The 22,901-nt window shown below is 41.1% G+C and overlaps 1 protein-coding gene across 2 annotated transcripts in view; it reads right to left on the bottom strand.

The window, feature by feature from the left end:
* Tmod3 (tropomodulin 3) overlaps window positions 1-22,901 on the bottom strand; it is a 59,172-nt gene that overhangs the window by 32,879 nt on the left and 3,392 nt on the right. The window contains exon 2 of one of the 2 annotated variants that reach the window (XM_004662476.2): window positions 2,335-2,533. The exons of the other annotated variant lie outside the window; for it this stretch is intronic. Coding sequence (XP_004662533.1) covers window positions 2,335-2,460 — 126 coding nt within the window. The 5' untranslated portion in view covers window positions 2,461-2,533. The remainder of the gene's footprint in view (window positions 1-2,334; window positions 2,534-22,901) is intronic. 2 annotated transcript variants of the gene reach the window in all.

Raw genomic sequence — 22,901 nt, 5'->3', positions numbered from 1 at the left:
GCTCCTTAAACATAGTCTTCAACTACAAAATAAATGGCAGCCAAGTGGTTTTACAAGCTATAAACCTATGAGACAAGCTTCATTAGAAGTTGTGGCGGTTTGAATGTGAACCATCTCACATAACCTCATGTGTCTGTGATCAAGTTGCCCAGCTGGTGACAATTTAGGAGGTAGTGCCTTCCTGGCAGCATGTCACACCTTGAGGTTTATTACCATACCTAGTATACTCCCACACAGATATGTGATGCTCTGCCTTACTCCCCATGATGAAGCTTTCCACTGACAATGTAAGAATGGAGGTAAAGTTACCTCTTAAAACAGGACAGTAAGTAGATTATTTTACAACCAGGAGCTTTTTGATCCGAGGACATCTGACCGTCTGAAGACATACTTGCTTGTTTACTGGGGATTAGAGTACTTATCATGTTTTTTACTCTATTTCGTGATGCTCTGATATCTTGGGGACACTGTTCATCATGGAATCCTGGAGAGATCATGCCCTTCCTGGTGCTATTTGCTAGAGATCCAGTCACTCCTCCTTTCCTGTTCCCCCACCCTATTACACAGACCAGATAAACTCTGTGTTTTTTCCAGTTCTATACCCACTTGAAGTAAACAGATCTAATAGACTAACTTGTCAAATATACTGTGGAAGCATCATAAAGACAGTACTGTTATCCCAAGTAATCTTCCACATACACTAAGAATGTTTCCTTGCAAGTTTGGTCTAGGATACAGACATATCACTCAGCAACAAGAACAACCTTATAAAACAAAACCTAGGTGCTAAGGTGTGGCTCAGCAGTCATGTGCATGCTTAGATGCTTAAACACCAGAGTTCAACCCTAGCACTTCTTCCTTGCAAAATCCTCAGTCCTTAAAAAGCACATAAAACCAATGTCTGGGCTTGTAAGAAACATGATTTAAAAACAACAACAACAAAAGACAGAAACACACACACACACACACACACACACACACACACACACACACACACGCAAGGTCTAGCAAATGACCACTCCTTCAGGTTTTCGTTGGCCACCTGCTCCTCCTTGAATAACAATTCAAAGGTGAAGAATCTCCACATTGGCTTTGAGAAGTTTATAAGGCAAGTAATAAACACTTTGCAAATTAAACATACATGTACAAAGGAACTTGACTTATAGCTTGGCTCCAAGATGGTATAAAAGTGTACTCACAATCATTCTGGTTTTCACTTTCAGTATATTATTCAACAAATTATATGCAATACTCAATACTTATAAACTAGGTGTTATATCAGATGATTTGTCCAAATGAAAGCTTATTTAAGTGTCCTATGCAAATATTTTGTTTTGTTATATTTTTAAAATTTTTAATATTTTTTTATTAGAGAGAGGAAGAGAGGGAGGGAGGGAGGGAAGGAGAGGGGGGAGAGAATGGCCATGCCAGGGCCCCTAGCCAGTGCAAATGAACTCCAGACTATGTACATCTGGGTTCTGGGGAATCAAACCTGGGTCCTTAGGCTTCTCAGGCAAGCACCTTAATAGCTAAGCCATTTCTCCAGCCCCATTTTTTTTTTTTTTTTTCCCTGAAGTAGGATCTTACTCTAGCCCAGGCTGACCTGAAACTCATTCTATAGTCCCAGGTTGGCTTCAAACACAGATATCCTCCTACCTCTGCCTCCACTCCAGTGGTGGGATTAAAGATGTGAGTCACCATGACTGGCTCTAAGCATATTAAAGGTAGGTTAGATATAGCTATGCTATTCAGACAAATATATTAAATGCATTTTAAGGTACATTTGAAATTAAGGATGGGCTTATCAAGGATGTAACACCACTGCAAGACAAGGAGTATCTGTTTAGGTCTGCTTCAGTTGACTCTTGTATGGCCAAGAAGCTTACTCAGATCTCTTATACCAATGACTAGAAACCATTTGGCCAGTAGCTCTCAGTAAAGTTATAATTAACTTAGGGTCATGAAGAACCTTCTGGAGGCATAGTATGATGAAACCAGCCTAGCACAAAAACTTTGAAGAGAAACAGATTAGCATTTATCAAAGAGCCAATCAGGGGTTACTATTAACTAAATACATTCTTCCCTGCACAGAGATATTAGAGGAGAAAAAATTCAATACATGTTTAAAGATAGTTTAGAACAGTTGTGTCCTAAAGATGTGGAGGCAGAAATAGGGAATTGAAGAGGAAGCAAAGAGCAAGTTCCTGTGAGTGAAGAGAAGCCTATAGAGAGAGGGTGGCAGGGAAATCAAGAGAAAGTGAGCTCCTCAAAGGCAGAGGCTCATTTTGAAATGATTTAAAGTCATTACATTTCTTTTTCTAAGCTCACACTCACTTCAGGGTCAAGATCATCCAGAACAGTCTCCAGCTGTTTCAGCTCTGTTTCTGACAGGTTCCCAAGGAGCTCATCTTCATCCAGGTCCTTGTACTTTTCTAAGTCTTTCCGAAAGGGCAATGCCATGATTGGGAGGGCAAGAAGTCACTGATTTTTGGTATTCAGTATAAGCAGAAGTGATTTCCACTTTTCCTTAAAGCTATGGAGAGAGAAACAAAAACATTCTAAACATGTCCACTTGCATCTGTGATTGGGGTGAGTATAAGCTATTTCCATGTGGCGTATGCATTTGATCATATCATAACTATTCTTGCCTACAGATCACTTATATCTTCACCTTTCTCTCTGTGTTAAAGAAGAATCAGTCTGGGTGTGGTGTTGTATGCCTTTGATCCCAGCCCTTGGGAGACTAAGGTAGGAGGAGAGCTGTGAGTTCAAGGCCAGCCTGAGACTACAGAGTGAATTACATACAAGTCATTCTTGGCTAGAATGAAACACTTGAAAAACCAAAAGGAATCAATTGGGGAGGAGAGGAAGATAAGATGTGATATATTAAAGCGGTTACTTGATAAAATTTAGAATTTTAGGATAAAATAAAAATAAACATTTTTGGGCTAGAAAGATGGCTTAGCAGTTCAGCACTTGCCTGTGAAGCCTAAGGACACTGGTTCAAGGATCAATTCCCCAGGACTCATGTTAGACAGATGCACAAGGGGGCACATGCATCTGTAGTTCGTTTGCAGAGGCTGGAGGCCCTGGCATGCCCATTCTCTCTCTCTCTCTGCTTCTTTCTCTCTGTCTGCTGCTCTCAAATAAATAAGTAAAAATGAACAAAAAATTTTAAAAATAAATAAACTTTTTACCCAAATAAAACTTTCATCACTGATTTCAAATTATTCTACCAAAGTCCTATATGTTTTGTTTTCTATACTTAGGAGAGCAATATGACCCAGTATTAATAAAGGGAGAACAACCTATTCCTCATGGAAAAAATTTTCTTTGAAAAGGACATTTGAAAATATTTTTTCCAAAAAGATTTTTTGCTTTTTTGTTTGTTTTTGTTTTGCTTCATTTTGGATTTTTTTTTTTTTTTTTGAGGTAGGGTCTCACTCTAGTCCAGGCTGATCTGGAATTCACTATGCAGTCTCAGGGTGGCCATGAGCTCACAGTAATCCTTCTACCTCTATCTGCCTCCTGAGTACTGGAATTAAAGGTGTGTGCCACCATGCCTAGCTTTTATTTATTTATTTTTTTGACAGGGCCTCACTTTGTAGCCTAGGCTGGCCTTAACGCATAGAAATCCTGCCTTGACTTTCCAAGCCACCACACCCATCAGAAGAGATGCTTTAAGAAAATATACTCCAGGCATGGTGGCACATGCCTTTCATCCCAGCATTCAGGAGGCAGAGGTAGGAGTAGTACTATGAGTTTGAGGCCAGCCTAAGACTGTTATATAGTAAATTCCATGTCAGCCTGGGCTACAACAAGACCCTGCCTCAAAAAAACAAAAAAGGGCTGGAGAGATGGCTTAGTGGTTAAGGTGTTAGCCTGCGAAGCCTAAGGACCCATGTCTGACTCTCCAGATCCCATGTAAGTCAGATGTATAAGGTGATGCAAACACGCAAGGTTGTACACGCACATAAGATGACACATGTGTCTGGAGTTCTACTGCAATGGCTGGAGGCCCTAACATGCTAATTCTCTCCCCCTTCTTTCTGTCTCTTTCATTAAAAAAAACACCAATATATTTATATGTGGGACATTATGTAATGTTTTATTAAAATACTCAAAGGATCTGGGTGTGGTGGTACACGCCTTTAATCCCAGCACTCAGGAGGCAGAGGTAGGAGGTTTGCCATGAGTTTGAGCCCACCCTGAGACTACACAGTGAATTCCAGGTCAGCCTGGGCTAAAGCGAGACCCTACCTTGAAAAACCAAAAAATAAATAAAATACTCAAAGGATGGGCTACAGAGATGGCTTAGCAGTTAAGGCACTTAGCCTGTGAAACCTAAGGACTGACTGAGGTTCAATTCTCCAGGTCCCACCTAGGCCAGATGCACAAGGTGGCATGAGTGTGGAGTTCCTCTGCAGTGGCTAGTGGACCTGGCATGCCCATTCTCTTTCTCCCTCCCTCCTTTTCTTTCTTTCCCTCTGTCCCTCTCTCTGACTCTAATAAATAAATTAAAATTAAAAAAATACTCAAGGGAAACAGGGAGAAGAGGTACATGCCTTTAATCTCAACATTCAGGAGACTGAGGCAGGAGGATTGCCATGAGCTACAGAGTAAGTGCTGGGTCAGCCTGGACTAGTGAGATCCTACCTCAAAAACAAAAAACAAAACAAAACAAAAAAAACCAGAGCCAGTAATGCTGGCACATGCCTTTAATCCCAGCATGCGGGAGGCAGAGGTAGGAGGATCACTGTGAGTTCAAGGCCACCCTGGGCTACAGTGAGACTCTACCTTGAAAAACCAAAACTAATAATAAAGGCTGGAGAGATTGCTTAGCAGTTAAGGCACTTGTCTGCAAAGCCTAAGGACCCAGGTTCAATTCCCCAGTATCAATACAAGTCAGATGCACAAAGTGGTGCATGCATCTGGAGTTCATTTGCATTGGCTAGAGGCCCTGGCACATCCATTCTCTCTCTCTCTCTCTCTTCTCTCTCTCTCCCTCCCTCAAATAAATTAAAAAAATTAAAAAATAATAAAATACTCAAAGGAGGGGACTGGCAAGATGGCTTAGCTGGCAAAGTGCTTGCTGTATAAGGATGAAAGACCTGTCACCTGCCAGCAAGGTTAAAGCTAGGTGTGGTAGTGTGCACCTGTAATCCTAGCACTGAGGAAGTGGAGATAGATTCCTGGGGCTTGTTGGCCAGCTAGTTTAGCTCAATCGGTGAGCTCCAGATTCACTCAGAGACTTCATCTCAAAGTAATAAGGTAGAGAGTAATTAAGGAATACAGTTGATGTCAACTCTGGCCTCCACATGCACATTGCAGCATACCACACACACACATACACACACAAAAATACTGCAAGTATGCTGGGATACATCACTCAGCAGTTGGTAGGGATAGTCAAAAGGCTTGACTACAGGAAAGTGTGGCTCTACTGTACCATGCCTAGCTGTTTATGTGAGTCATGGGGATCAAATCTATGGAGTCTCTCAAGCCTTCTCAGGCCCTCATGCTTGCACAGAAAATGTTCCTAACTGCTGAGCCATATCTCTCTAGCTTTTTATGTGTGTCTTTATTTATTTATTTATTTATATTTATTTGAGAGCGACAGACAGAGAGAAAGACAGATAGAGGGAGAGAGAGAGAGAATGGGCGCGCCAGGGCTTCCAGCCTCTGCAAACGAACTCCAGATGCGTGCGCCCCCTTGTGCATCTGGCTAACGTGGGACCTGGGGAACCGAGCCTCGAACCGGGGTCCTTAGGCTTCACAGGCAAGCACTTAACCACTAAGCCATCTCTCCAGCCCTATGTGTGTCTTTTTAAATGTTCATCTACCAATGGTTTGCCATTAAAAACAATTTTATTTGAGAGAGACAGCGAGCAAGCAAGAGAGAATAAGTAAGCTAGAGCCTCCAGCCATTGTAAATGAACTCCAGATGCATGTGACACTTTGTATGGGAATCAAACCTAGGTCCTAACATTTTGCAGGCAAATGCCTTAGCCACTAAGTCATCACTCTGGGCCAATAATGTTCCTTTTTGTAAAAAAAAAAAAAAAAATTATTTATTTATTTGAGAGAGAGAGAGAGAGATACAGAAATAGGCAGGTAGAGATTAAGAGAGAGAATGAATGGACATGCCAGGGCCTCCAGCCACTGCAAACAAACTCCAGATGCTGTGTGCTCCTTATGCATCTGGCTTACAACTGGGGAGTTGAACCTGGGTCCTTTGGCTTTGCAGGCAAGCACCTTAACCGTTAAGCCATCTCTCCAGCCCCCTGGTGTTCCTTCTTATGTGAATAATCCGTTACTCATTTTTTATAGTGTCTTTCCAAGATGATCTCATTTTATTCTGGATACTAATTTTATTATTAAGTTAAATGTAACAACTCTCTTATTTTCTTTTAAGTCTTTACTAGCTCATGTTGATGTATCCTGGAGGAAAATAATGTGTTTTTTACTTTAGCTTGTTTTTCCTTAACAATACAATGGAGAAGCCATTTCCTACAGATTTAGATTATGGAATTTTGTCAAGAGGCAAGAACTTCCAAGTTCAGAAAAAACAAAACTAAACTAAACCAAAAACCCCCAAAAGCCTTTCTGCTTCCATAAACAGCCAGCACCTGACGCTCTTGTTCCCTGACTGCTCAGAACCAGTGCTAGCACTCTTCTCTGGTATTTCAGTGCTCACACAGCATAGAAATGTAGGAGTAACTTTTAAAGCACAATATTCTCCATCTCTTGTTTGTTTGTTTGTTTAGGCTTGGGACAAGGTCTCATGTAGCGGAGGATAGCCATGAAATCACTATGTAACCAAAGTCAGCTTTGAACTCCCGATTCCCCTACCTCTACTTCCCACGTGTTAGATTACAGGCATGAACCACCAAGCTTGGTTCATTGTTATTATATATTATTTTAAAGCAAGTTTTAACAGGTGAGTTAGGCAAACCTTAATGAAGTAGAAAGTATTTAAACTTGAAGTTCAGATTGTTTTAAGTTCTGGCTATTCTTCAGAGCACAAGTTTTCAGCTTTAGAATGCATCAGAATCTCCTGGAGTGGGGAGCAGTGAAGAGCTTGGTTACATGTACCTGGAGATCTCACTAGCTCTGACAGCTAGGTCTTTTTCTTATGATGGCATATTCTATCCTACTCGTAGGCCGAAGAACTTTGTTTAAGTCTATAGGGATGTGCTCTTTCCCACCCTGCACAGTTCTACTGCTGTTCAGTTAATGGAGGGGCTATCCTGGAATATTCTGGGCCAAAAACCATCACTTCATTAACCAACCAAGCTTATTTTCATTTGTCACTTATCTCTAGAATCCTTACCTTTCACACTGGGCTTTCTAGGGGCACATACATATATCTATATATCATAGATATATAGATATATATACATATTTTTTCTTTTTGGTCATTGTTATTTTTTCGAGGAAGGGTCTCTCTCTAGCTCAGGCTGACCTGGAGTGCTGGGATTAAAGATGTTAAAAACACTTTTTATTTTTTAAGAAAAATGAAATTGCTAAGAATTCATTTAAAAATTACATGGAAGCTGGGTGTGGTGGCACACACTTTAAATCCCAGCACTTGGGAGGCAGAGGTAGGAGGATTGCCTTGAGTTCAAGGCACCCTGAGACTACATAGTGAATTCCAGGTCAGCCTGGACTAGAGTGATCCCCTACCTCGAAAAACAAAAAACAAAATCAACAAAAAGTGTTTCTTAAAAAAATATTTAAACCAGGTATAGTGGTGCACGCCTTTAATCCCAGTGCTTGGGAGGCTGAGGTAGGAGGATCACAGTGAGTTAGAGGCCACCCTAAGACTACATAGTGAATTCCAGGTCAGCCTGGGCTACAGCAAGACCCTACTTTGAAAAAAAACAATCAATAAAAAATAAATAAAATAATAATAACTAAAAAATTAATAGCTATGTTATAAAAAGGTCACTTAAGATGAAGCATGGTGGGATCAGCATTGCCACGCTTGCATTTCTAACTACCACCATATGAATAGCAGAAATAACTTTCTTAATTGTTCTACACTAATACAAAGGCAGCCTTAATACTAATTTTAGGTCACAGGGCACTATAAAAACAAACATTTCTCTGATCTTCAAACACAGAAAAATGGTGGAAGAGTTATGTTTACACAAGGCAGGTGGCAAGACAGGTACAATGATCTTGCATACAATGAGATACCATCTCCCCATTTAGGAAGAGGTTACAGTCAAATGTTGTAAAGTGTGTAGAAATTAGGAGATCTCGTAATACACTGTGGGTAGGAACAAGTATTTGTACAGCACTTCATCAAGAAACAAAATGCAGGCCTGGAGGCACAGTCCAGTGGCAGAGTACTTGCATTTGTGGACCCTGGATTTAAAGACTACAACTCTAACAAACTGGTGTGGCTATTCCACTGCTAAATATATAGCCATGGAAATGCAAACAGCTTATCAAAGAGGTATATGGATTTCCATGTGTATTTCAACATCATTCACAATAGCCAAGATATCCATCCAATCAATCCAAATATTCATCAGCTACAAAAGTGTGGTATATACATCATAAAAGAACAGAAATATAGGTGAAACTAAAGGATATTACGTTAAATGTACTAAGACAAGTACAGAAAGACAAATATTGAATGTTCTTAAACATAAATGGAAGCTTAAAATGTTAATTTCAGCAGCCAGGCATGGTGGCACATGTCTTTAAGCCCAGCATTTCAGAGGCAGAGGTAGGAGGACCGCTATGAGTTCCAGGCCAGCCTAAAACTACAGTGTGAGTTCCAGGTCAGCCTGGAGAATTAAGTCTTTGATAGTGGTGCTAATCCTTTTCATCTCTGAACTACTCACTTTTTCTTAGCTTGACTTTACTGCTGTTTAAGTTTCCCCAGTTAAAGACAAAACAAAGCAAAACCTATCTGATCATCAGTAATCTGGCCACTAAAAGTAAATGTAAGTCCTGATAAAATTTTCTTCACACACACACAAAAAAATTACTGGGCAGGAGAGATAGCTTAGCAGTTAAGGCGCTTACTGGCAAAGCCAAAGGACCCAGGTTCAGTTCTCCAGTACCCACATAAAGCCAGATGCATAGGGTGGCACATGAGTCTGGAGCTCATTTGCAATGGCTAGGAGGCCCCCTGCGCCCATTCTCTCTCTATATATGCCTTTACCTCCCCCTCTCCACCCTGCTCCCTCTCTTAAAATAAATTTGCACTTGTTGAGGGGGAGTGGTGTACCAGGGTCTCTAGCCATTGCAAACAAATACCAGACGCTTAAGCTACTTTTTGCATCTGGCTTACACAGGTGGCTGGAACTGAACCCAGGCCAGCAGGCTATACAAGCAAGGGACTTTAGGTAACTGCTAAGCCATCTTTCCAGCCCCAGAAACTTTTCTTTGGGGTATAGAAATGAATTTACTTTTCAGGAGGCCACATCAGCTGATAGAGGCCTACTCTGTAGATGCACTGGATTGAACACTACTTTTTCCTCTCTGGCTTCTCCTAGCATCCCTGGATAGAGAACTCCTGACCCAGCAGAGAGACAAGTTTTCAATTTCTAGATTTCCAGATGAGTATATGTTTTCCAATAATATATTTATTATTCATTCAATAAAGTTTCCACAAACTTGGAAAAAATGACTTTTTCTGTAGTCATGGAGGTAAGTAGCCATTTAAGATGATCAACAGTTTGCCTTTGCAAGCCAGTCACTTCCTGAAAGTCAGCCAACCAGGAACAGACTGACCCTGGTAAGCACTCCTGAGTGCTAGCCAACCAATCACAAACACACTTTCCAGATGGTGTCAACCCACTATGGCATCTGAAAGGTTGCCAACCCTTGAATTTTATACTTCCCCCTCATCCTACATAAAACACTGGCCTACTCAGAAAAACTGTGCTGGTCCAATGTAATTCTCCCTGACTGAAGTATTAAGTTTAGCTTTGTATTGACTGCACTTCATGGTCTTCACACTGAAGAAAACTTTCAGTGATTACATTCAGTATAGAAAACACTAATTAGAAACAAAATACTCACTCTAGATAATATCTATGTAATCTTTTGAACTGGATATGGTTTACCACCCAATAATTTTAAGTATCTGTTTCAACTTACTTTGGTTTAAAAAAAAATAAATCAAAAATTCCTTTTTTATTTTTGTTTGGACTTATCTCCAGAATTCTGGAAATACTGGAAACAGAATACAGAATACTGGAAACAATATTAAATTGCCCCTGCCTGGAGACTTCAACATTATAAGCACCTAGATGCTCTCTAATTCAGCATGAGGCTTTAATGTCGCCTCTGTTGGGTTTATGAATATTCACATTGATGGAGAAGGCTGAGAAAAAACATCTAGATGGTCATGTAAACCTGTAATCCCAGCACTTGGGAGAGAGAAGCAGGAGGATCTCGAGTTCCAGGCCTACAGAGGTATATGAGGCTATCTCCTTATCCCTGGGATTGGTAAAGCATGAGTTGAGTACAAATATGTCAGGGATGGTGTGGCAGAGGGAGAAGAGTCTCCTAAGATCTCCCTGTGCCTCAATGTGTTCCTGCTAGAGTGAACTGACTTCACAGTACTGCTTATCTTTCTAAAAAGGTTACTGTCATTAAAACAAAAAACAAGGGCTGGGTATGGTGGCGCATGCCTTCAATCCTAGCAGGGGTAGGAGGATCGCTGTGAGTTCAAGGCCACTCTGAGACTACAGATGAATTCCAGGTCAGCCTGAGCTACAGTGAGACTCTACCTTGAAAAACAAAACAAAACCAAACCAAACCCCAAAAGCAAGGACTGGAGAGATGGCTTAGTGGTTAAAGTGCTTGCCTGTGAAGCCTAAGGACCCATGTTTGACTTTCCAGATCCCACATAAGCCAGAGGCCAAAGAGGTAGAAACTGAAGGATTAGGAGCTCATAGTTAGTCTGAGCTACAACAGATCCTGTCTCAAAAGAACAAAACCAGGGCTGGATAGATAGCTTAGCGGTTAAGGTGCATGCCTGTGAAGCCTAAGGACCCAGGTTTGATTCTCCAGGTCCCACATAAGCCAGATGCACATGGTGGCACATGTGTCTGGAGTTCATTTGCAGTGGCTAGAGGCCCTGGCACACTCATTCTTTCTCTCTGTCTCTAATAAATAAATAAATCTCAAAAAAAAAAAAAAAAAGCCAAGGCCAGTCTATACTACACAATGAGTTACAAGGCTGTCTGGTTTATATAGGGAGATCCTGTCACAAACAAACAAATAGATAAAGTAGCTATCTCAGACATGTGGATCAACCACTGCACTTCAAAAACACCATAAAAGTAACTATGTAAAGTACTTCAGTTTCTACCTCACAAGTTCTGGGATTACAGACAAGAGCTACCACACCTGGCTCTAGCCAGAACTCTTGATCAACTTGCCTTAGCTTCCCATATGCAGGGATTACATATGTGAGCCAAAATACACAGCTGAGACAGCTGCTTTTCACAGGTTTGAGAAAATAGCCACTGATTATTCTACTTTGTGGAATTACTCTTTCTAGTCCTCAGAGGCTAATAAACTCAAATATAAAATTGGCTAACACAGCCATCTTTCCCTGCCTTTGTTCCTGATGCCATCTTGAACTGTGTTTCTTTCAGTGCTGAGGATGGAACCCAGAGTCCTGTACATGCCAGACAAGTGCTATACCACTGGCCACATCCCTGTCTTGATTAAAAGAGAGAGATTGGTCAATCCCAAATACACAAGGAAAAAGTACAAAGTTTGAAATCTCAAGGTGCCCAGAAAACCTTGTTAGGGCTAGGACCAAGAAGAGATTTAGTTGGATACAGGTTCTGGAGAGCAAACTTAAAGTAGAATGCAGCTAGATAATTCTGAGACTACTGCAACAAAGTACTTGAATAGGTTACTCATACTATTTCGAAAAGACTGAGAGAGGTGGAGAGATGGCTCAGCAGTTAAAGTGCTTGGCTACAAACCCTAACGACCTGAATTCAATTCTCCAGTACCCAGTAAAGCCAGATGCACAAAGCAGTGCATGCTTCTGGAGTTCATTTGCAGTGGCTGGAGGCCCTGTTTTGCCCATTCTCTCTCTCTCTTACAAATTAAAGGGGCTCGAGAGATTGCTTAGTGGTTAAGCACTTGCCTGCGAAGCCTAAGGACCCCGGTTCAAGGCTTGTATTCCCCAGGATCCATGTAAGCCAGATGCACAAAGTGGCACATGCATCTGGAGTTTGTTTGCAGTGGGTGGAGACCCTGGTGCACCCATTTTCTACCTGCCTCTTTCTCTCTCTGCCTGTCGCTCTCAAACAAATTAAATTTAAAAAAGCTAATTAGCCAGACAGTGTGGTACATGCCTTTAATCCCAGCACTCGGGAGGCTGAGGTAGGAGGATCACCGTGAGTTTGAGGCCACTCTGAGACTACATAGTGAATTTCAGGTCATCCTGAGCTAGAGTGAGACCCTACCTCAAAAAGCCCCCCCAAAATAAATAAAAAGAAATGACATCATATAATTAAATCTCTAAGGGTAATAAAGTTATGGAGTTCTTTTTCTCTGATGGTTAATTCAAAGAGCCTTCTACCAGTGAAACTGACAAAACCAGATGAGAGAGGAAATGGCTTGCAGGGAAAGCTTATCAGTATTCAGCCATCAATCAAAATGCTGACTCCATTCCAAGTGCATAATGAAAAGATTAATCTGAGGGTTTTTCTCTCTCCCACTGAGAAGTATAAATATGACTCATTCTCCCTGTTACAAGAACTTAAAAAAAAATTATTTATCTGGTCGGGTGTGGTGATGCATGCCTTTAATCCCAGCTCTCAGAGGCAGAGGAAGGAGGATCACTGTGAGTTCGAGGCCACCCTGAGACAACATAATGAATTCCAGGTCAGCCTCAGCTAGACTGAGATCCTCAAAGGGAAAGGTGGGAGGTGGGGAGAAAAAAAAAAGCTTGTAAGGTGATAAGCTTAATTTGATTTAAACATTTAACAATACATATCAAAACATTACATGGGGGCTGGAGAGATGGCTTAGTGGTTAAGCACTTGTCTGTGAAGCCTAAGGACCCCAGTTAGAGGCTTAATTGCCCAGTATCCACAGTAAGCCAGATGCACAAGGTAGCACATGCATTGTTTGCAGTGGCCAGAGGTCATGATGCGCCCATTCTCTCTCTCTGTCACTCTCAAAAAAATAAACAAAAATTTTAAAACATTACATCTTATTAATATGTACAACTTTTGTTTTTAAGCATGAATTTAAATAAATTTAGAAATAGTCATATTCAATTTAAAAAACCGAACTACGTAAAACAAATGAAGTAATAGGAAACACAGCGGAGATGGGCTTGGGAAAAGAAATGGGAGGGAGTGGAAGTGGAAAGAAAAGTGTATTAGTATTTAAGACTGGGGATAGTTGAAGAAAGCAGAACTGATGAAAGAAGGGAAGTCTTACAAATCATGGCCATTGGCCAGGAAGCAGCTCATGGTCCCTAGGGTATAGTCTGCTTTGGAATAGGTTCTCTGAAAGGAGGCTAAAGGACATTTTTCCTTTAATAGTAAGTTAGAGAACTCAAGAGAGCCACAGAAGTAAAAGGCAACTTAATGCAGAGAAGAGAGGAGATTGCTGTAGCCAGGTGTGGCGGCGCACACCTTTAATCTCAGCACTCAAGGAGGCAAGGGTAGGAGGACTGCTGAGTTTGAGGCCACCCTGAGACTACATAGTTAATTCCAGGTTAGCCTGGACCAGAAAACCAAAAAAATAAAAAAAGAAGAGGAGGTTGCTGAGAACATAGTTTAAGAATATAAAACAGGAGTTCAGTATTTCTAAAATTTCACACTATCACACAGGACCTTGTGCATGCTAGGCAAGTGTTCTACCACTGAGCTATTCCCTCAACCATACAACTATAGATTTTTATTTTTTAAAAAGTATATTTATTGTGTGCCTTTAATCCCAGAACTCAGGAGGCAAACATAGGAAGATCACCATAAATTCAAGGCTACACTAAGACTACACATAGTGAATTCCAGGTCAGCCTGGGCTAGAATAAGACACCATCTCAAAAAACAAAAACATAAACAAAACCAAACAACAACTATATCTATCTATCTATCCATCCATCCATCCATAAAATCTGAGACAGAAATAGAGGCAGATAGAGTGAGTGAGGGCTGGAAAAATAGCACTTACCTGCAAAGCCTAATGACCTGGGTTCAGCTGCCCAGTACCCCCATGAGCCACATGCAGAGTGGTGCATGCATCTGGAGTTCGTTTGCAGTGGTTCTGGGGCTTCCTGTCACTATAAATAAACTTCAGACACATACACCACTTTGTGAATCTGGCTTTATGTGAATAGTGGGGAATCAAACCAGAGTGGTCAGGCTTTACAAGCAAGCAACTTTAACTGCTAAGCCATCTTTCCAGCCCTTGAGTTGTTATTTTGCTTGTAATTTTTTTTTTTTTTTTTTTGAGGTAGGGTCTCGCTCTAGCCCAGGCTGACCTGGAATCCATTATGTTGTCTCAGGCAGGCCTCAAACTCACAAACTATCTCTGCCTCCTGATACTGGAATTAAAGATGTGTGCCACCATGTCCAGCTTTTCAAAATATTAATTTTTTTTTATTTGAGAGAGAGCCATGATTGTACAGTCATTAGTACTCTGTGTTATAAGACAGTGAATGTCTATATTGGGCACACCAGGGCCTCTTGCAAATTAACTCAAGACACATGGGCTATTCTCTGTGCATCTGGTTTTAGTGGGTACTCAGGAATTGAACTCCAGGGCAGCAGGCTTTGCAAGCAAGCACATTTAACTGCTGAGCCATCTGCCCAGCCTTGAATTTTAACATGACATAATAAAACTAACTATATCTTAGTCATATCACAGGAAAACATTTCTTTCCTTCCTTCCTTCCTTTTTTTTTTTCCTTTAGGCTGACCTGCAATTCACTATGTAGTCTCAGGGTGGCTGAATGCTGGGATTAAAGGCGTGTGCTGCCACACCCGCTGACATTTCTTTTCTTACTTTACCTGAGGTAAGGTTTCACTTTACCCCAGACTGGCTCACTCTATAACCCAAGCTGGCCTTGAACTCACTGTGCTCCACACCTGACTTGCATGTATGAACATGCATGTATGTATGCATGTATGAACAAATGTCTATATGTTACGTGCAGGAGATATGACCAAAGGGTTTTGCACATGCTGGGCAAGCACTCTACCACTGAACTACACCCCCAGCCTCAAGTTCATTTCTTTACCTCTATCTCTCAGATTGATAAAGGGACCATATTCCAAAACAATGAAGACAAAACGAAATTAATTTGAATTTGCATACTTGGCATTTTACCAGTGACACGGTAAATATAACATGTAATTCAATTTAGAATATATAATTATGCATTAATAACAATCCTGCAAAGTCTTACTGGGCCTAAGTTATAGGTATATAAACAAGCTCAGAGAGGCAAAAGACCCTGCCCAAGTATACATATTTCTCATGGTGGATATAAGAATTGGACATGTTGGGCATGGTGATGCATGCTTTAATTCCAGCACTTGGGAGGCAGAGGTTAAGAGGATCACCAAGAATTTGAGGCTACCCTGAGACTACAGTCTGGACTAGAGTGAGACCCTACCTTGAAAAAAAAATACATAGAATTGGACATGAACTTAAAATCCTGATTATTTTCATAATCCCATACTACTTCCATAAAATATTTGATTCCTACAATATTTTTAGCTTTATGTCAATAACACTTCACATTAATAGAAACAAATTTGGTCAAACTGACAGAACAGCAAGCCACAGCTGGTATTAAAAGAGAAGGGAAAATAAAGTAAAACACAACACGGTAGTGCTTATAGACCCTAGAAGGCAATTAGATAGTATAGTATAATAAGTGATTAAATAAATTTTAAATTCTATATCACCTCAACTAAATGGTGGATTCCACTTAATAAGATCAAGAGAAATTTATAATTAGTCTTTACTAAAATATGACATTTAATATATTTTTTTCTGGGAATGTTTACTTTTTTATTGAGAACTCTATTATGTGAACATATTGCAAATTAATCATATTCCCATCAGGGAACACTCTTACATTCCCTCTCCCCCAACCCTATCTCACTGTGGGCCATCCTCAGTTGGGTTACTGGTAAACATTGTGGGATCATAAATGTGCCAGTCAGTCTTTGTAGGGATGGGCAGACAATGCTTCAGAGTACACCTTCCCACCCTGTGGCTACTACCTTACCTTCTTTCTGTCCCGTCTTCCACAATGTTCCCTGAACCTTAGAGGGCTTGTTTGTAAGTCCCTTCTATTGATTTAATATAACTTTCAAAAAAAAAAAATTGTGTGTGTGTGAGATAGACAGATAGACAGAGAGAGAATTAGTGCACCGAAGCCTCTAGCCACTGCAATCAAATTAACTCCAGACTTGTGTGCCACCTTGTATGCCATGTGTGACCTTGTGTATCTGGCTTACGTGGGTTCTGGGGAGCAGAACGTGGGTCATTAGGCTTTGCACACAAGCACTTTGACTGCTAAGCCATTTCTCCAGCCCTAGTATAACTTTTTTAAAAAAAGATTTCATGAGTGTGGTGCTATCACTTGATCCCAAGAGTTCCAGACTAGCCTGAATTCTATCTTAGGGGAAAAAAATAGTAATTCCACTTCTTGCTAGCTTTATAACCTTGAGCAGATACTGAAATACATTTTGCTCATCTGTAAAATTGAAAATAGTGAGAGAACCTACCTACACTTAATAGGGTTATGTTAATTCATTAAATGAATAAACGCAATCACATCACTTAGCATGTTGCCTAAAGTAGATCAAGCACTCAAAGAGTCAACTAATAAAGTCATTACCATCAAAGTTAATTTTCAAGGAATATCTCATTACTTTGTGTTTAGATAAGTGAGATGTTACTGTATTCTGACCCACATTACAGTGGCATTTAATTGTAGAGACTAGGTGAGAAAGAAGAAAGCTGAAGAAAACATACAAGACAGATGGCTGTGCACAAACAAAGCAGTGAGAGAGGTGTCAGTGGCCACTTCACTAGTACTTCTGTCAACATGTCTCACAATATCATAATCATTTATATAAGTATCTACCTTTGCCACTCTGAGGGAACTACTTTTACATTATCAACTCCTGAACCACAGTCTGCAACATAGTAAATTTCTATGGCTCAGTCCTTCAGATCAATGGTGGGAATACCTGGCTTTACTATATGTTAGTGGGCTGGAGTTAGAGTAAGTCAAGTCATATTATAACTTTGTTTGATTTTCAATATTTTACTTTCAAGCCAAGCCAAGCGTGTAATCTAGCATGCGGGAGGTAAAGTTAGGGCATCCCCACAGCAAGCAGGCCAACCAGACTAGCCAAATCATTGAGCTCTGGGTTCAAGTGGGAGACTGCTTCAGGGTATTCAAAATACAGAATGATCACGGAAAGCATCTGATATCACCCTCTGGCCTCCACATGCCATGTGTGCTCACTCATATGGCCACATATAGATGCTAAATACTCTACCTTCTCTTTGTCGAGAGCCAGGAAGTAAATTTCAAAAAGCAGTGTTTTTGAAAGTTAATTTGCTATAAACTTGGTAGAATTTGTTATAAACTTAGAAAATTTCCAAATGATGACAAAAAAAAATGACCAAGTAGTCACAGCAATAATCAGATAACAAAGAGCCAGATCTATTTTTAAACCTATCAACCTTCTAGATGCAATCTAGACATAAAAAAGATCAGGTGTATGGTCATTTTCTTCAAACTCTGGTAACCAGAGTATGTTTTGAAATAACAAAAATCAAACTCACTTATGTGGGATCCTCCTTACTCCAGTATCTATGAAATATAGGGATTCAGCGAGTAATTAAGAACACCCTATCTGTCATGGTTGTTAGATATGAGACACCTCCAACCCAAGCAGGATGGATGAAATCTAATTTGGAAAGATGGGAGACAAAACTCAAGTAGAGAGATCATGTAACATGAAATCTAGAAGTAACTCCACAAGCAAAAGTTACATTTGGTCTTATTTATTTATTTTTTTTTAAGGTAAGGTTTTACTCTAGGTCAGGCTGGCCTGGAATTCACTATGTCGTCTCAGGTTAGCCTCAAACTCACAGTGAACCTCCTACCTCTGCCTAAGTGCTGGAATTAAGTGTGCCACCACAGCTGGCAAAAGTCACACTTAAAATTGAAGCTAGGGGGCTGATATAACTCAACGGAGAGCACTTGCCTAGCATGAGCAAAGCCCTGGGTTTTATCCCCAGCACAATGAAAATATAAAATAAACATAATAGGGGCTGAAGGGATGGTTTAGCGGTTAAGGCGTTTGCCGGCAAAGCCAATTTGATTCCCCAGGACCCATGTTAGCCAGATGGACAAGGGGGCACATGTATCTGGAGTTTGTAGTGGCTGGAGGCCCTGGTGTGCCCATTCTCTCTCTCTCTCTTTTTCTCTGTCAAATAAATAAATAAAAATAAAATGATTTTTAAAATATCAGCTGAGGAAGGTGACTCATGCCTTTAATCCTAGTACTGGGGAGGCTGAGGTAGGAGGATCAAAATGAGTTAGTCAGCCTAGGTCACAATGTGTGTTCTGCTTCAAAAAGCCAGTAAATAAGCACACTGAACCTTACGACTTGAGAAAGCTGGCTCTCAGTCTGTAATGAAGAATGGAGCAGGACTGGGTTGAAGGGAGAAGTGAGACAATGGTCTTAGGTACAAGATTAAAGAGGACTCAAAAGAAATTTAGCCATCAAGTATGTTGTAATTCACACTGTTTTTGTATATGTATGTGTGTTGTGCATGTATGTGTGTATGAATTCAGGTGTGGGGGCACACATATGGGTCCTCAAGCACTCTTTACCTTATTTACTTACTTACTGTTTGTTTGCAAGCAGGAAGAGAGAAAAGAGTGACAGGCAGAATGAATAGGTGTGCCAGGGCCTCAAGCTGCTGCAAATGACTTCCAGATACACGCACCACTTTGTGCATCTGGCTTTACTTGGGTACTGGGGAATCGAATCCAGGCTGTTAGGTTTTGCAGGCAAGCACCTTAACCGCGGAGCCATGTCTACAGCTCTTCACCTCATTTTTTTGTAATCTTTTTTTTTTTTAATTTTACTTTATTTATTTGAGAGAGAGGGACAGAATGAGGCAGATAAGGAGAATGGACACACTAGGGCCTTCAACCACTACAAACGAACTCCAGATGCATGTGCAACCTTGTGCATCTAGCTTATGTGGGTCCTGGGGAATCAAACCTGGGTCCTTTGACTTTGCAGGCAAACACCTTAACAGCTAAGCCAACCCTCCAGCTCTACCTTATTTTTTAAGACAAAGTGTGCAGTTTGAATGTATGCTCCCCAACCTCTTTTTATTTTATGTTTATGTTTTTATATTTATATATTTATGTTTTATTAAAGCTTATAATTTAGATTGCCAGCTGCTTGGTGGGAAAAGGTGTCACTGTGGGTAGATTCTGGGGTCCAGCCCTAAGATATGTTTGGGGGCAAATCTGATTTCTAGCCCAAAGGTATGCAGAGCTCTGACTGAGTCCTTGCTGTTTGCTGTTCATTTGTGCTTGCTTGTGGTGCTGGCTGTGTGGTGGTGTCTCTCTCTGTTTGGATTCATAAATGGAAGCCAGCTTCTTCTGCCATTGTGGAACTTCCCTGGATTTATTTGTAAGCTTGAAATAAATCCCGCTCCTCCCATGAACTATGTCTGTTTAAAATTTCCTTCCAGTTATGTGGAGCTGACAACAACTCAAGGATTCTCACAGAACCTGGGAGCTCACTGACTCAGCTTAGACTATCTGTCTCAGGAAGCATGCTGCTGTACCTGGCTTTTGCATGGGTTCATGGGATCTAAACTCAGGTCTTCATGCTTGTGAGGCAAGCACTTTACCAACGGGGCCATCTTTCCAGTTCCATACTTTTTTTTTTTAATGAAACCATTTGGGAAAGGGGAGGAGCCAGAGAGGCTGCGCTGGGGAGCAGGGCTTTCCAAATTCTATTGAATTCCAGCTGCAGTTCATTTCTAGGAGCTCATGGCCTCACAACAATCCTGGCACTATAATAGACTGGCTGTGGGTCTGTATTTCGTGAGACCTAAAAACCTTGACTAATACAATCTATTGGGGAAAATGAAACATTCAACACAAAGTTGTTTTTTAAAATCAAGGCAAGAGGTACACACCTTTAATCTCAGCACCCGGAAGGCACAGATGGGAGGACTGCCATGAGTTCAAGGCCAGCCTGGTATTACAACGTGAATTCCATGTCAGCCTGGGCTAGAGTAAGACCCTACCTCAAAAAAAAAAAAATCAAGGCAATGGGCTAAAGAGATGGCCAGCGGTTAAGGCACATGCTGGCAAAGGGTAGCGACCAGAGTCATATTCCCCAGTACCCATGTAAAGCCAGATGCACAAAGTGGTGCATGCATCTGGAGTTCATCTGCAGCAGCTGGAGGCCCTGGTGCATATTCTATCGTTCTCTGCTTGCAAATAAATAGATACATAATTTTACAAAATCAAGGCAAAAACAAAAAAGGATGCACATGGTAGCACACGTGTTTGGGGTTTGTTTGCAGAGGCTAGAGGCCCTGGCACACACATTCTCCTCACCCATCTCAAATAAATAAATAATTTTTTTAAAATAATCAAGGCAAGGCCAGGCATGGTGGCACACACCTTTAATCCCCAGCACTTGAGAAAATTTCTGTGAATTTGAGGCCAGCTCGAGACGACATAGTGAAGTTCAGGTCAGCCTGGGCTAGAGTCAGACCCTACCTCGAAAAACCAAAAACAAAGATGGCTCAGGGATGGAGAGATGGCTCAGTGGTTAAAGGGTTAAAAGGTGCTTTCTTACAAAACCTGACAGCCCAGGCTCAATTCCCCAGTATCCACTTTAAGCCAGATGCACAATGTGGTGCAAGTGTTTGGAGTTCATTACAGAGGGCAGAGGCCCTGACATACTCATTAGCACTCTTATTCTCTCTGCTTGCAAAAAAAAAAAAAAGTTTGGCTCAGCAGTTATGTGAACTTCCTGTAAAAGCACGAGGGCCTGAGAGAGCCCGAGCGTGAATCTTCAGAATCCAAATCAACAGCTGGGCATGGCCACACAAATCTGTAATCCCAGTTCTATGGGGAGTGGAAACTGGAGAACTGCTGGGGCTTTTTGAATAGCAAGCTCCGCAGTCAGTAAAAGGCAGTAAGAAATTTCCACACAAATTAAAAATAATCAGGAAGACACATGACTGGAGTGGAGAGCATACCCCCACCAGCATATACAAGTGCCTATACCACACACACACACACACACACATGCACAAACACATACACATAAAGTGAAATTAGCCAGGCATGGTAGCTCATGCCTATAATTCTAGCACTTGGGAGGTAGAGGCAGGAGGATCACTGAGTCAGAGGCCAGCTTAGGATACAGAATGAGTTCTACATCAATGTAACGAAAGGATGAAACTCTCTCAAAATAGCAACAAAATGAATCTGAAATTCTACCTCTCTCATAACACAAAAATTACTTACTTTGAAATGGATCATAGACCCAGATAAAAACCTAGTACAAAAAAAGCTTCATGCTGGGCATAGTGGCACATGCCTTTAGTCTGAGCACTTGGGAGGCTGAGGCAGGAGGATTGCTATGTCTGTGTTCAATGTCAACTGGGTCCCAGAATGAGTCCCAGGTCAGCAGTGCTTAAAAGCCCTGGCACACCCATTCTCATTCATATTCTCTCTTTCTCTCCCTCCCATCTCTCCATTCTCTCTGGCCAGCCAGAGATTACACAGGGTTAGGTCACCTTGGGCTAGAGCAAGACTCTATCTCAAAAAAAGAAAGAAAGAAAGTGCTTGGGAGACAAAGGTAGGAGGATTGCTATGCATTCGAGGCCACCCTGAGACTACATAGTGAATTCCAGGTCAGCCTGGGATAGAGTGAGACCCTACCTCCAACCCCCCCCCCAAAAAAAGGGCAGTATACTACTTCAAGACATAAGATAATTTTGTTCCAAACAGAAGTCTAGAACATGCTACATGTGCTTTCAATTATCTGCCACTTTGAATTAGAGATCCATCCCTTCATTGCTAAAAAAATTAAAAAAACTAATGAATTATAGACACATATATAAAGGATACATGCCCCTTAAAAAAAAATTGTTTTTCACTAACCCAGGCTGACCTGGAATTCACTATGTAGTCTCAGAATGTCCTTAAACTAACAGTGATCCTCCTACCTCTGCCTCCCAAGTGCTGGGATTAAAGGCGTGCACCACCACACCTGGCTTTTTAAAATTTAAAGTATTTACTTATTTATTTGAGAGAGAAACAGGCAGAGAGAGAGAGAGAATGGGTACTCTAGGACCTCCAGCCACTGTAAACAAACTCCAGAAGCATGTGCCACCTTGTGCATCTGGCTTACACGGGTACTGGAATATCAAACTTGGGTCCTTTGGTCTCTGCTTGCAAATAAATAGACACATAATTTTAAAAAATCAAGGCAAAAACAAAAAAAGATGCACATGGTAGCACACGTGTATGGGGTTTGTTTGCAATGGCTCTCTTTTCAGATGGCAGTGACCTTGGGACGACTCAGAAGGCACCATGGTACTGAGAAGAAGTGACAGAGGAGTGCTCAGCACTGACATATCTCTATCACACCTTCCAATGCTCAGGGTACATTGCGGAGGTGGTGGAAAGAATGTAAGAACCAAAGGAAGGGTAGGACTCCTTACAATGTGCTCCTCCAGACATAAAATGACCTGGATATCCATGACCTCACAGTACCTGACACCACCTACACCAGACCATCATAACAGGAGGAAAAGATTCTGACATCAAAATAAAAGAGAGACTGATTGAGAGGGGGAGAGGA

Source organism: Jaculus jaculus, chromosome 10, assembly GCF_020740685.1.
Source record: "Jaculus jaculus isolate mJacJac1 chromosome 10, mJacJac1.mat.Y.cur, whole genome shotgun sequence".
Classification (NCBI taxonomy): Eukaryota; Metazoa; Chordata; class Mammalia; order Rodentia; family Dipodidae; genus Jaculus; species Jaculus jaculus.
The sequence above is the reverse complement of the archived record's forward strand: the minus strand, read 5'-3'. Positions and strand labels throughout refer to the sequence as shown.